At 46.2% G+C, this 13972-nt stretch overlaps 1 protein-coding gene across 8 annotated transcripts in view; it reads right to left on the bottom strand.

The window, feature by feature from the left end:
• The window catches only part of DUS2 (dihydrouridine synthase 2), a 54381-nt gene that overhangs the window by 13545 nt on the left and 26864 nt on the right, over positions 1-13972 (bottom strand). For 7 of the 8 annotated variants that reach the window (XR_004301816.1, XM_032424600.1, XM_032424594.1 and 4 more), the window contains 5 exons: positions 13257-13300; positions 12022-12082; positions 7511-7558; positions 1869-1934; positions 1647-1717 (listed from right to left, as the gene is read on the bottom strand). Coding sequence is in view for 7 of the 8 variants with exons in the window: in XM_032424600.1 (XP_032280491.1) it covers positions 1647-1717; positions 1869-1934; positions 7511-7558; positions 12022-12082; positions 13257-13300 (290 nt within the window). In the remaining variant the exon portion in view is untranslated. The remainder of the gene's footprint in view (positions 1-1646; positions 1718-1868; positions 1935-7510; positions 7559-12021; positions 12083-13256; positions 13301-13972) is intronic. The other variant, XM_032424599.1, reaches the window with a different exon arrangement.

Raw genomic sequence — 13972 nt, 5'->3', positions numbered from 1 at the left:
GCTGTCACAACGAGCCCCGGGAAGGCAGGACCACAACCTGGGGCCCCTCCTTCCAAGGTCAACTGCAAGAAGTTCTTGTGTATGAGTGAGTTTTAGAGATACTGAAGTGAGCCCTGATCTAAGTTGTGCTCAGGAATGAGCAAAAGAGATGGTCGACCAGACAGACCTTGCTCAGTTCTTGCCTGGGCCCATCCTTTCTGGTACACTCCTCAATAAAAAGGTCAGGGGCCACAGGGCCTCAGAAAGCCTATCAACCCATCCTCCACCTCCACCTCCCCACACCCCCAGCAGCCAGGCTAGTCCACCCTCAACAGCTTTGATGGCCTGAAGGCCCCTCTTTAAACTCACCCATATCTGTCTTCCTGGTGTTTCCAACTACTGGCAAAAAGGAATAGCTATATTTACTCAGAGAATACCAGATGCCAGGCCCTATGCGAAGGCTATATATTCACAATCTCATAAAAGCCTCAAGACGACCCTATAAATGAGGAATGTGGTGCTCAGAGAGGTTAAGTGATGTGTCCAAGGATACACAGCCAACAAGCAGCAGAGCCGGGAGCCCAAACCAGGCAGCCTGAGCCTAGAGCCTGCTGTGGCAAGGAGGAGCATGTGTGTACATGTGTGTGGCCTTTCACCGCCCCCTACTGGCTTCAACCCGCACAGCTCTGCTTTTCTCTTTACATGTTGGAGTTAACGGGTTCACTTGTCTGAAACGCTGTAATAGACACAGCCAGCAAACAGTGGGCTGTTCCTACAAGACTCCTGAACCCAAAAGGAACAACACTCAGAGAAGAGAGGTCACTCTGGCCAAAGTCTGTTGACCTGGGATGTACAAAAGCACATCGTAGACAGAGGGAGCAAGTCGGCCTGGGAAAGCAAAAGTAGCCGTCAGCAACACGTCAGCTCCCAGAAGAGAGCACATTAGCTGCAGATACAAGGGCTGTTTCAAGGAGTCACTGTGACAGACCGTGCCTTTAAAAGAACAGCCATCTGCTTAGGATCATTCGAGGGAGAAGCCATTGCTCAACGTAGTGGAAAGAAAATGAGATTCAGAGTTCTAATCCAACCACTTCCTGGCTGCATGGTTCAATTCTGAACCTATCACTCAATCTCTACCATTTACACATCCTGAGGGTATGGGTGTTTCTCTTTCCTCTTGTGTCTCTAAACTCAGTCTTCCTCTCCTTCTGTCTGTCTTTAAACTCAGTGCAGTGTCTACCACTAGTAGGTGCTCAGTGAATGATACAAAGAAGAATGCCAGCCTACAAAGGGTTTGACTGCCCTCGGGACTTATAGGATGTCAAAGAGCTAGGCAGAGGTAGGCTGCATACGTAGAAGAAAAGTTGGCTGTCACCTGGGGTCTGGCGAAGCATTGTTAAGATGGCTGAGGACCAGAGCACCTGGGTGGCTCAGTCAGTTAAGCATCTGCCTTCAGCTCAGGTTGTGATCCTGGGGCCCTGGGACAGAGCCCCGTGTCGGGCTCACTGCTCAGCAGAGAGTCTGCTTCTCCCTCTCCCTCTGCTCTTCGCCCCCAGCTCATGCTCTCTCTTGTTATCTCTTTCTGTCTCTCAAATATAAAATATTTTTTAAAAAAAGACAGCTGAGGACCTCCCTGCAAGTCAGTCACTAGCTAGGCAACCACTCACCTCCCATGAACTGTGACGGCAGCGATGCCAGTCCTCTCTATCCGCTTCACAAGGCTCAAGGTATCTTCCAGCTGAGGAAGAGGACAGCCCAGGGTGGTTACTGAAGCTACCGAGAGAACAGCTGCCAGCTCCCAAAGTTCAGCTCCTCGAGAATCATTCACCACCCCCCAAATGAACATCCCCAGAGAAAACGGACCTTGAAATGTAACACATCATCCTTACCGACGGCAGGATGCGAATCTTGCAGGTCACAGGTCTGCGTGTCCCTTTAACAAGAGTGCTGAGGATCTGCAGACAGGAAAACACAAACTATTCTAGAAAAACAGCCACACTGCTCAGACTAATTAACTGTGCTACAGGCCTGTGCATCACCGTGGCATGGACAAGTCTATGTTCATGTAGGAGTCCTTCCTTTCCTACGCTAGCACCCCAGCGCCAGAAGCCCCTTGCCTGGTACACCGTGGTGTACATACATATTTGGTAAATGAATGAATGAATGGACCTGCATGCATGCCTACGTAGAACACAGTAATCCTTTGCCAGGCAAACATCAGAATCATCTGTAGAGCTTACGAAATACAGAATCTTAGATTCTACCCTGTACTTCCTAAATGGGTCTCTAGGGGCAGGGCTTAGGAATATGTGTTTTCAAAAGACTCTATATTATCCAGCCATAAAAAATGAGGAAATCCTACCATTTGCGAAAAACATGAATGGACCTTGAAGCATTATACTAAATAAGTCAGAGAAAAACAAATATGGTATGATCTCACTTATATGTGGAATCTAATAAAAAAAAAAAAACTCCTAGAAAAAGAAATCAGATTTATGGTTACCAGAGGTGTTGGGAGGGGGAACTGAAGAAAGGTGGTCAAAAGGCACAAACATATAATGTACAACATAATGCCTGCAGCTAACACTGCTGTAGGATATCCACGAAAGTTGTTAAGAGAGTAGATCTTGGGGCGCCTCAGTGGCTCAGATGGTTAAGCGTCTGCCTTCAGATCAGGTCATGATCTCAGGGTCCTGGGATGGAGCCCCGCATTGGGTCAGCAGGGAGTCAGCTTCTCCGTCTCCCTCTGCCCTTCCCCCTGCTGGTGTGCGCTCTCTCGCACACACATGTGTGCTCTCAAATAAATAAAATCTTTTAAAAGAAAATTTTTTTTTAAAGGTTCAGCTTAACACCCTTCCTCCTCAACATGATTCTGAGGCCTCATCCTGGTTGAAAAGACATGGCGGACAGCTTCTTTACTGCTTGAAGGCAATGTTCCCCAAGTGCTATTCCAGGATCTGCCAAGTGAGGGAGCCAGGAAGGTTGTACAGGTCCTGCCTGGGCCCTGTCCTCATGAGCCTCTCTCTCTCTCTCTTTTTTTTCTCATGTACCTCTCTTTAGGTGAGCTGGTTATACAGAAGTGAAATTAGCAAAGTAAAAAACAACATATTCAACACATTAAAAAGTATTAATTTGCACGGTAATTGCAAAGGACTTCAAAGAAAGATCAAGAAGTCATACAGGAAAGAGTCAGATCACGTATGAATCAGAGATCAAGAGACATGCAAAAAGGGGCGCCTGGATGGCTCAGTCGTTAAGCAGCTGCCTTCGGCTCAGGTCATGATCCCAGGGTCCTGGGATCAAGCCCCGCATCGGGCTCCCTGCTCAGCGGGAAGCTTGCTTCTCCCTCTCCCACTTCCCCTGCTCGTGTTCCCTCTCTGGTTGTGTCTCTCTGTCAAATAAATAAATAAAATCTTAAAAAAAAAGAGAGAGAGACATGCAGATGACAATGAACGTCTGTCGTATTGCTATATTCTTCCCTTGTCAAAAATTTCAGGCTAGGGGTACATGGCTGGCTTAGTTGTAGAGCATACAACTCTTGATCTTGAGGTCGTGAGTTCAAGCCCCACATTGGGTATAGAGATTACTGTAAAATAATAATTTTTAAAAATTTAAAAAAAATTCAGGCTAGGCAAGCTGGAGGGAAGGTAATCCCAAGAGCCCTCTTCCAAGAACTGGATAGTCAGCAGAGCACAGGGGACACGCAGGCCACTGCTGTCAGTCTTGGTTCTAGACAAGTGGGGGCAGCAGAGAGCCAGATTGCAAGAACCAGTCCCAGAGGGCTTTCCCTCAGGCCCAAGCTGAGACAAACCAATCCAGAAGACATCATACCAAGAGGCTGGGCTGACAAGGCAGGTAGACAGGTAACGGGCAAGAGAGGGCCTACTGGCTTAAGCACAAATGCCAGGGACTGGCAGGAAGGAAAAGTCCCCAGATGCCGCCCCAGGAGGTGGACTGGGCCTGTGGTCCTAGGGTCACTCTGGCAGGCCTTAGGGGGCAACTACCCTTTAATGGGGTGGGGGATGACTGCCAGATCCACTGAGGTACACAATAAAAATTCTCCCTCTAGTCCTATACTTAAGGCCAACAGTACCATCTCTGGAAGATTCCTTTGCTAGTGCTGACTTAGAATCCCCTGATGTTTGGTGACTAAAGCAACGCCAGCTGGTTTGATCCAGTTCTGTTCTGCAGAACTTCCTTTGCCGTATTTCATCCAAGTAGCTCTAAGCACTTTCTTTGGTATTTCTGTTCAGTTCATGTGCATGTTCAGAATCAGGAAGGAAATTAGTAATCAAAATCCCCAGCCACCTGCAAAGGTCACATTAAGGCGACCGGGTGAATACAGACCGCTTCTGGCTAGACTCTAGCATGAAACCCTGCTGGACTCAACTCTCCCAGATCCAAGTTACACCACCTGTCTGCGGTGTGAAAGTTTGCAGGGGGAGAAGGACCTAAGGTAAGCTCGTAATACAGATAACACAGCACATCCACCCACAGGGAGGCTCGTCTTACAGCTCTCCTCGCTGACTCAGGAAAAGCGGAACTCTTAGCTCCCCTGGTCGTTGCAGAATGGGTAGAGAGGATGGGAGAGCATAGGCTTAGGAATCACTGGGAACTGAGGTCAAGTCCTGGCCCTGCCAACTGTTAGTCATAGCCTCAGTGTACCATGCACAGGGGAATGCCCTGGGCAGCCAGGGGGCCCCAGGAAATCTTGGGTAGGGGTGAGAGAGGGGACATTACTAACCTAGAGTCTAAAATGAGGTTCTTGGGGCGCCTGGGTGGCTCAGTAGTTGAGCGTCTGCCTTCGGCTCAGGTCATGATCCCAGGGTCCTGGGATCAAGCCCCGCATCAGGCTCCCTGCTCGGCGGGGAGCCTGCTTCTCCCTCTCCCCACTCCCCCTGCTTGTGTTCCCTCTCTCGCTGTGTCTCTCTCTGTCAAATAAATAAAGTCTTTAAAAAAATAATAATAATAAAATGAGGTTCTTAATCTAGGGAGGGTACATCAGAGTTACCTAGGAAGCTTTTTCAAAAGACTAATTAATACTCCCTCCCAGCCCCTATCCACTCCAAGGGTATATAGAATTCTCAACAGATAGAATCCTTTTTTAGTATTATTATTGTAGTAAAATATATATAACATAAAATTTTCCATTTTAAGCATTTCTAAGTGTGTAATTCAGTGGCATTAATTACATTCGCAGTGTTATACAACCATCACCATTACCTATTTCCAAAATTTTTCATCACCCCAAACGAGTATCTTTATTTTGAAAAAATTCTGCACGTAGTCCTGAAATGCTCCCACAGACAAAACCGTGGACCTAAAACACCAGCCTGAAAGAACCCACAAGGTTCTCACCCACGTCACCCAGTCTGCCAGCCAAGTTTGAAGCTGCATCTAATCCAGTCCACTATTCTTGGGTCCCATCTACCTTTGTTGTGGAAGCCTGCAACCTCCATGAGGCAAACCCCATCCACGAGTCCAACCTGGCCCATCCAACAACCCCACCAAATGGAAAAGGAATGGAATGAACTGAGCAGTAGAACTCTGCTGCCTCATGTATGAAATGTGCCTTATCCAAAGAGGGGCCGTGGAGAAGACAGAGCCAACAGTATGGGAGGGAGAAGCCAGGAGGCTGGAGGACAGGATAACAAAAATGTCTGTGGGCACATGTTGTGATGCCAAGCCACCCCACACTGGGGCCCTCTCCCCTAAGTGTGGTGATGAATTTAACATCCACAGTTGTCCAAATCCACTCCATCTTGCACAGAGGTGTCTGACTGGAGGTTCCTAAGTCCAGATGTCTACTGACCTGTAGCGAGACACTTACAAACTACACCCGGGCACCTTTAAACTGAGATACCATCAAGAGGGGGCAACTGATACTGGGGTAGGGGTCACAAGACCATGGCTCTAGCCTCGGCTCCGCCTGCTACTTATCTGCTACATAATCTTGAGCAAATTACTTTTATCTCTCTGTGCTTTAGTTTTATTATTCTTGATCAAATAGACATAACAAACATCTCCCCTGTCTATGTCAAAGGGTTTGAGGAACAAATTGAATATATATACATATATAGGCACATTATATATTTGTACCTATCTGCACATAGGAAAAACTGAAAGGCACCAAGCCCATCAACACACTGGTCTTCCAAGATCCCAAAGACAGTGGGGCTGGAGGAATATACACAGTCGAGGTGCTGACAGGGCAGCCAGCACAAATAATGGCAGCTTTTACTGGTGGTGTCTTTTCCGAGTTGCTCTAGCCTATTGGAGGCACTAGGAGGCTTAAAGCCCAGACAGGGAAGTGGGAATGGAGAATGAAAATAAAGGAGCTAAGAGGAGCAACAGAGAGAGAGCTGATGGACTGAGAAAGAAGTAAAAGGTATATATGGTATAGCAGAAAATGTCACCCCTACAGGCCCTGGCAGCTCACAACACTGGGTGGCAAATGCCAACTGGTCTGCAGGGCCTCATAAACCTGGCCTTTGGAATCACCAATGAAGGGGACCGGAGGTGACCACGTTCAGCTTGCCTCACATGACCCTGGCCTGACGGCTTTCAAAGGCTGGTGGTAGACTCCACGAGTAGGGAGGAGACCCACTGCTGCTCTCAGCAAGCCCCCTGGGAGAGGCCATCCCCACACCCCAACACAACTGAGTCTGTCCACAATCCACAGGTAGCCTGGCGTATGCTCTCATGATCTTCTCAGAAGGGAGACAGGCCATACACAGGAGGCTCTAAATGACTCCTCAAGGCCCCGGCTCTCAGTTGACATGCCCCTAAGCCCTGGGCTTTTGAGGAACTCCAAGGCTGCTGTACACTCGCTCAGGGGTTCCCAAACCTGGCTGTATGTCACAGTCAATGGGAAGCCTTTCAAAAATTTTCCAGACTCCAGGAGTACCTGGCTGACTTAGTCAGTAACGCATGCAACTCTGGATCTCGGGGTCATGAGTTCAAGCCTCATGGTGGGCACAGAGCTTACTTTAAAAAAAAGGGAGGGGGGAGTGCCTGGGTGGCGCCGTTAGTTAAGCGACCAACTCTTGGTTTCAGCTCAGGTGGTGATCTCGGGGTTGTGAGATGAAACTCCGTCTGCTTCAGATTCTCTTTCTCTCTCCTTCTGCCCCTCCTGCTCATGTGCTCTCTCTCAAATAAATAAATCTTTTTTTAAAGATTTTTTATTTCACAGAGAGAGAGAGTGAGTGAGAGAGAGAGCACAAGCAGGGGGAGAGGGAGAGGGAGAAGCAGACTCTCCACTGGACAGGGAGCCTGATGCAGGCCTCAATCCCAGGACCCTGGGATCAGGACCTGAGCCAAAGGCAGACGCTTAACTGACTGAGCCACCCAGGCGCCCCTCAAATAAATAAATCTTAAAAAAAAAAACAAAACACAGACTCCAGGTGGAGTGAGTAACTGATTCACTAAATCTTGCAGGGGGGGAGGCAGGTGAGGGTGGGTGTGTGTTCCAGGACAACTCTAGTTCACAGGCATGTGTAAGGACCTCTGCTTTCACTCCTGCAGGACTTACCTTCTCAATCTTGTCAGGGTCTGATAGCAGAGCAGCTCCCATTCCTCCCTAAGGAAAAGCACACAGAGGGTCTTCTTATAGCCGGAGAAGGGTGGTCCCTCCCCATGGTATGGCAACATGGTGTGGCAAGCCGGCACCACCCCGGGACTCACAGCCAACAGACCGAGCTTCACTGGCAATTGGCACTTCTAGTCAAGTAGGAAGCAGCAGCATCCAGGCCCATAATGTCAGGGATCAGAGTTGGATGAATTCTAAAAGTCATCACTCTGATCCTCTTAGCAAAACCCACAGATCTAGCTACAAGTAGGTTCCACAAACGTTCCTCAGGAGTGCCTGTTCCCTACCCAGGGTCTCAGGGTCTTAATAAACTAAACCGCACAGTATGGCAAGCCCTTAAGAAAGCAATGGATTATTCTCCCTTTGGAATGAAATCCAATACACCTTCGTCCTATCCTCCCAGCACTTGCTTTGGTACCTTCACTGCCAGCAAAGCCACTTAGAGGAACATAACCTGAAAACCCTGCCCAGGCTCCTCTTCCCTGCCAGCAACAATCCTCCAGACTGACGTCAAGCTCTAGCAAAAGCCCCAGCTAACGGAAACCAACAACCCGAGGAGCCACTTAATTCTTGACATTAACAACAGTAGCTGCCTCTTGATGGTGGGATTGTTGATGATTGGTCTTTTTTTATACTTTCCTATATCACACAAGTTCTGGACAATGGTATGAATTACCTTAATAATCCGGAAAGGGGAGGACCTTTACAAAGCTGAACCCGTCAAAAAATGAGGTAAAGGGAAAAAAACCAAATCCAATAAATAAATCCCTTGTCAGTACATAGACTGCATACTAATGAATGCTCACAGGATGTGCTCAGAAGTGTGAAGTTCACTTATTACAGTTTAATTTCATATTTAAGGGTGACAGGTTAGAATCCAAGAACCCTGAACCACCGCAGACTCGCCCAGGCAGAGCCTGCATTTCAGAGGAGACTGGGAAGGGTGGAGGAGCTACCAGCCCTGGTCTACCTTGGCCACAAATACAAACCTCAGAAGCCTTAAGGAAGCCCTGGCTGCTCACCCCCGGCTCCGTTCGTCCACCTCACACACAGTCACAGTCCTTCCTTGTGGAAATCAAAGGATCTAAAATCCAGTCCTTCCACAACAATGGCTTTGTCAATTAGTATTTCCTTCCTTCCTTCCTTTCTATTTAACTTACTTGCTTTTTTGAATACGTAACACGTTAAAAATTTTAAAGGTTCAAAAGGGTAAAAAGTAAGAACTCCCCTTCCCTGAGAAACGGAAAACTTTTCAATTTATACTTTTCATAAGGCTTCAATTTTCGAACCATGAGAAGAGAGTGGCTCTTCAGGGGGATGTACGGGTATAGCACACTGGTAGCTACCTGTTCTGACTGGTCAGGGCCAGTGCCGTGCCAGATGGTAGCTATTCTGAGGAGCACCCCTACAATGGGAATTTATTCCTTATGCCAAACCAAATAAAAACTTGATTTCCTTCCCCAGGGAAAACCAGTGTCACTAGCTTCTTGTGTGTCTTTCCAAATAGATTCTATGAATAGAAATGTAAACATATATAAATATCATCCCTCATATATAAATGGTGGTATACCATATCTAAATTGGCTCCTTGCTTTTCCATGCCACAATGTATCAGGGAGATTATGCCAATAATTTAAACTCTGCTCTTCACATATCTCAGAAGTACAAAGGAGTAATTAGAAGACAGCAAAACAAGGTCCCAAGTTTTCAACTCCTCATAGACAATTTCAAACCTCCATAATTCCTTGAGGTAGCTATCTACAAGGCCCTGTGGTTTTCAAGCATCCAAAAAGCCTTTCCTTCAAGTAATCTTTGGCCTCCTGGCCTAAAGCCAACATCCCCAAGCCACGTAACTCCAGGGAACAGAGTGGCTGACTCTGGGCGGTGGATCCACGGGGACATCTGCTATGTCTACACTGCAGACCCTGACCGCACATCTTGTGATAAGGTTCCCAGCAGCAGCCCCACAGGACTCCCTCTGGTGCCTCACATGCAGCCAACCCCAAGCTGTCCTTGTTACCTGCCCCAAACACGCTTTTCCTCCAGCAGTCCCAATCATGTGGAAGACAAACTGTCCTCCTGGCTACTGGTCTTTCCTCCCTCTACCCCAAACACTCACTCTACCTCCCCCCACCCCGTCCAATCAACTGCCAGCCAAGTCTTATCAAATGCTGCTCTAGTTTCACTTCTCCTCTCTCCGCCAGGACACTCATCTCCTAAATCTGTGTCCCTACCCCTAGCCCATTTCCACTCGAATCTACCAGACATGGCTTTCAAATTAGTATTTCTAAGTATTTCTATCACAGAATATATTTGGAAAGACACACAAAGAAACTAGTAACGCTGGTTTCCCCTGGGGAAGGAAACTAAGTTTCTGATCACATGGTTCCTCTGTTCCAAAAGGCAGAAATATCAAAAGTCCAAGTTCCGCTAATCTGGTCCTAACCAAGGTTTTCAATCCTGTGCTCTTCTGCTTCCTCTTCGTTTTCCACGCCCCAACTCTCTAGTCAAATCAAGGTTCTCTGCCTCTGCCTCATGCTGGCCTCTCCAGGGCCCCTGCCTGTGACACTCCCTCTGCCTGCAGGGTCCCAGATCCCCTCATCAAGGACCACATCTCCGTAGAAGATACTTAATTTAAGGGCTGCCTTTCCACTCCTTTCTCCAAGCTGCCCTAGCACTCTGCTCTGATCTTCTGATATGACAACGGGCACACATGTATTACATCCTCTATTCTTTTTAGTGTACATCTTGGTTTTAGTCATGAAAAAACAAAGCCCTGTTCACAATTTTTTCTTTTAACATTTACGTCATTAATTACTCAGGCATGAGTGCTTTGTGTTTATTTAGGTGTGTATGTGTATGTAAATAAAATTTTTCCTGAACCACTTACAGGTAAGTTACATTGTATCACAGCCCTTTACAACTAAATATTTGTGTGTATTTTCTAAGAATAGAGATATTCTTGGGGCACCTGGCTGGCTCAGTCGGTAGAACGTGCAACTCTGATCTCAGGGTTGTGCGTCTGAGCCTCACGTTGGGTATAGAGATTACTTAAAAATAAAATCTTTAGGGCGCCTGGGTGGCTCAGTCCTTAAGCATCTGCCTTCGGCTCAGGTCATGATCCCAGGGTCCTGGGATCGAGCCCTACATCGGGCTCCCTGCTCAGCAGGAAGCCTGCTTCTCCCTCTCCCACTCCCCCTGCTTGTGTTCCCTCTCTCGCTGTGTCTCTCTCTGTCAAATAAATAAATAAAATCTTTTTAAAAAATTAAAAAATAAAATAAAAATAAAATAAAATCTTTATGGGCGGGGCACCTGGGTGGCTCAGTCCGTTAAGCGTCTGACTCTTGATTTCAGCTTGGGTCATGATCTCGGGGTCATGGGATCAAGCCCCACATTGGGCTCCACGCTCAGCAGGGAGTCTGCTTGATATTCTCCTCTCCCTCTCCCTTTCCCCTTCCCCCCATGCACTCTTTCTCACTCTCTCTAAAATAAATAGATAAATCTTAAAAAAAAAAAATCTTTAGGGGCACCTGAGTGGCTCAGTTGGTTGAAGGTACGACTCTTGATTTGGACTAAGGTCATGATCTCAGGGTTGTGAGATCAAGCCCCACACTGGGCTCCACGCTGGGCGTGGAGACTGCTTGGGATTCTCTCTCTCCCTCTGCTATGTCTCCCCCCTGCCCTGCTGTCACTCTTTCTCTAAAAAAAAAAAAAAAAAAAAATTAAAATTAAAAAAATAAAATAAAATCTTTACTAAAATCTTTATTTTTAATTTAAGCCATATTATTTTATTTATTTTCATGAGCACGCGAAAGCGGGGTGGGAGGGTGAGCAGAGGAAGAAGCAGACTCCCTGCTGAGCAGGGAGCCTGATGTGGGACTCGATGCCAGGACCCTGTGATCATGACCTGAACTGAAGGCAGACGTTTAACTGACTGAGCCACTCAAGTGTCCCTAAAAAAATAGAATCTTTTAAAAAAAAGAATAGAGATATTCTAACAAAACCATAGAATAGTTATCAACTTCAAAAACTTATACTGATAGAATATTTCTATCAGTATAGAAATCTTCTATGGCCCATAGTCCAATTTTGCCAGTTGACCTAACAATATCCTTTTGAGCATTTTCTCCATCTAGTATAGGATCTAGTCCAGAGTCAGGTAATGTCTTGTTAGTTGCCTTTACTCTGTACCCTGTATTTGTGAGGTATATAAAGAAATCAGTTTAGGGACGCCTGGGTGGCTCAGTCGGTTAAGCGTCTGCCTTCGGCTCAGGTCATGATCCCAGGGTCCTCGAGCCCCACATCAGGCTCCTTGCTCGGCAGGGAGCCTGCTTCTCCCTCTGCCTGCCTCTCCCCCTGCTTGTGCTCACGCTCTTGCTCTTGCTCTCTTTCTATCTGACAAATAAACAAAATCTTTAAAAAAATTTTTTAATTTAAAAAAGAAATCAGTTTACCTTGGTGGAATACTCTTTTGGACAGCCCATGTTTACATCAATACCAGCCACATCATTTTCCCTGGGAAAACATGAGGTAGAGAAGATTATAATAAAGATCCAACTTTGAGGAGAGAATTTAGAGTCAAAGGCATGGATCTGTGCTCATGAACCTCTTACCATGTCCCTGGCCTTATTAAACATGCCAACCCTCAGTGATAGAAGGTGAGAAAATTGGTCTCTGAAAGGTGCAACTGCTTTCCCTGAGCAGAGTTCAAGAAGAAGAGCATATTGTGCTCAAACATCTACAACGGGCTACTTGTAGAGGACTTTGCTACTTGGGAATTATATCAGATAATCCAAATACTGAGCCACATTGAACTTGATCCCAGAGTTCCAGTTCTGACTTGGGTAGTGAAAGCCATTGGTCAACGCACAGAAGTGACATGAATACAAGAGCCCGTTCCCAGAGCACTGGTTCTAGTAGAAGTTACGGGACTGCCTTTGTTTGCTGGGCTGCACAGTTGGTTTACTCCAAACAATTTTCAGATGTGGAAAGGACCCTTAGCTCATCCTCTGGTGTGTATACAGTTAATAGTCTGTAACTAATGCCTGAGTTCCTTCTCAGTGCTACTGTAATTAATAATAATAATAATAGCTAACACTAATCCCTCACGACATACCACATATTGCGAAGACATTTACGTGAATTATCTCATTTACCAACACCTATAATGCCAGAGGTAGGTAGTACTACTGGTCCCACTTCCTAGATAAGAAAACTAAGTTCCCCTAGTTAAAGTATGGTTACGTAACTTATGTAAGGTCACTCAGCAAGCAGCAACCAGAATTCCAACCCAGGTCTGTCTAACTCCAAAGCCCATCTCCTTAACCACAGTACTCTCCTGCCTTCATTAATTTAGGCAGTAATAACCCTTACCCTACACTTCATGAGACTCAAAACCTTAGGGCTCATAGTCATAAGAATCCCTGGAAAGGGAGCTTCATGAATAAACACTAAAAAATAGTTGCCTGAACAGACGTTATCTGGGATCTGGGTACATGGGTACACATGAGTCCCAGGCCAGCCCTCAGATGCCAAAAACAGAGAAAAAAAAACCAGACACTCTTAACCTGGAAAGAGAAGGTAGAGAGCTAAGAGACAGAAGGGTGGTCGCCTTCAGGGTCACCAGAAATAGTAAAGCTTCACAGCCCACAGGAGAGGCAAAGGCAGTCCCAAAGAGAGAAGAACTTACACAAGTCTGGCCACAGCAAGAGCTCGCTCCGCATCTGAAGTCCCCTAGAAACAAAGAGGCTCCATCAACCACCACCCATGACACAGGTACACGTGCACAGACGCACAGACAAACACATCTATGACCCCACATACACGTGTGCGCGTGCACGCACACTTCAGCGAGTAGAGTCTGGCTGGCGTTCTCTTAAACAGCCAGCCCACTGAACTAGCTCACTGTCGGAGGCAAAAACTGGACCTGGAAGGCCTAGAAAATGTCCTCAATGCTGTAATTACTTTCTAACATACAAAAAAGTTGACAAAATTTTATAGTGAACATTCATTCATATACTCACCACTTACATTCTACAATTAATATTTTGCTATGTTTGCTTTATCATATGTCTACCCGTTGTTATTACCAATCTTTTAAAAACTTAAACATCATGCAGAATCTATTTCTGAAAAAGCACCAAGAAATTCCCGAAGTGAGAGAAGAGTGCTATGGAGTCATTACAAGCCTAACGTAAATTAACTGCTCTTGAGGAAACCTAATTTTCTTTCTATGGGAAATATATACAGACTATACAAAGAACAAAGAACATGAATTGAATAACCAATTCTAGGGGGTAAAAATATCTAAGTTATGCCAAACAGACAATTCCTACAACTAAGGAAATTATATTTGACACTGGAGACATGTAACAGAGTGCTAAAGCTTGATTTCCTTAAATTGTC

The sequence above is a fragment of the Phoca vitulina genome, unplaced genomic scaffold, assembly GCF_004348235.1.
Source record: "Phoca vitulina isolate PV1807 unplaced genomic scaffold, GSC_HSeal_1.0 scaffold30, whole genome shotgun sequence".
Taxonomy (NCBI): Eukaryota; Metazoa; Chordata; class Mammalia; order Carnivora; family Phocidae; genus Phoca; species Phoca vitulina.
The sequence above is the reverse complement of the archived record's forward strand: the minus strand, read 5'-3'. Positions and strand labels throughout refer to the sequence as shown.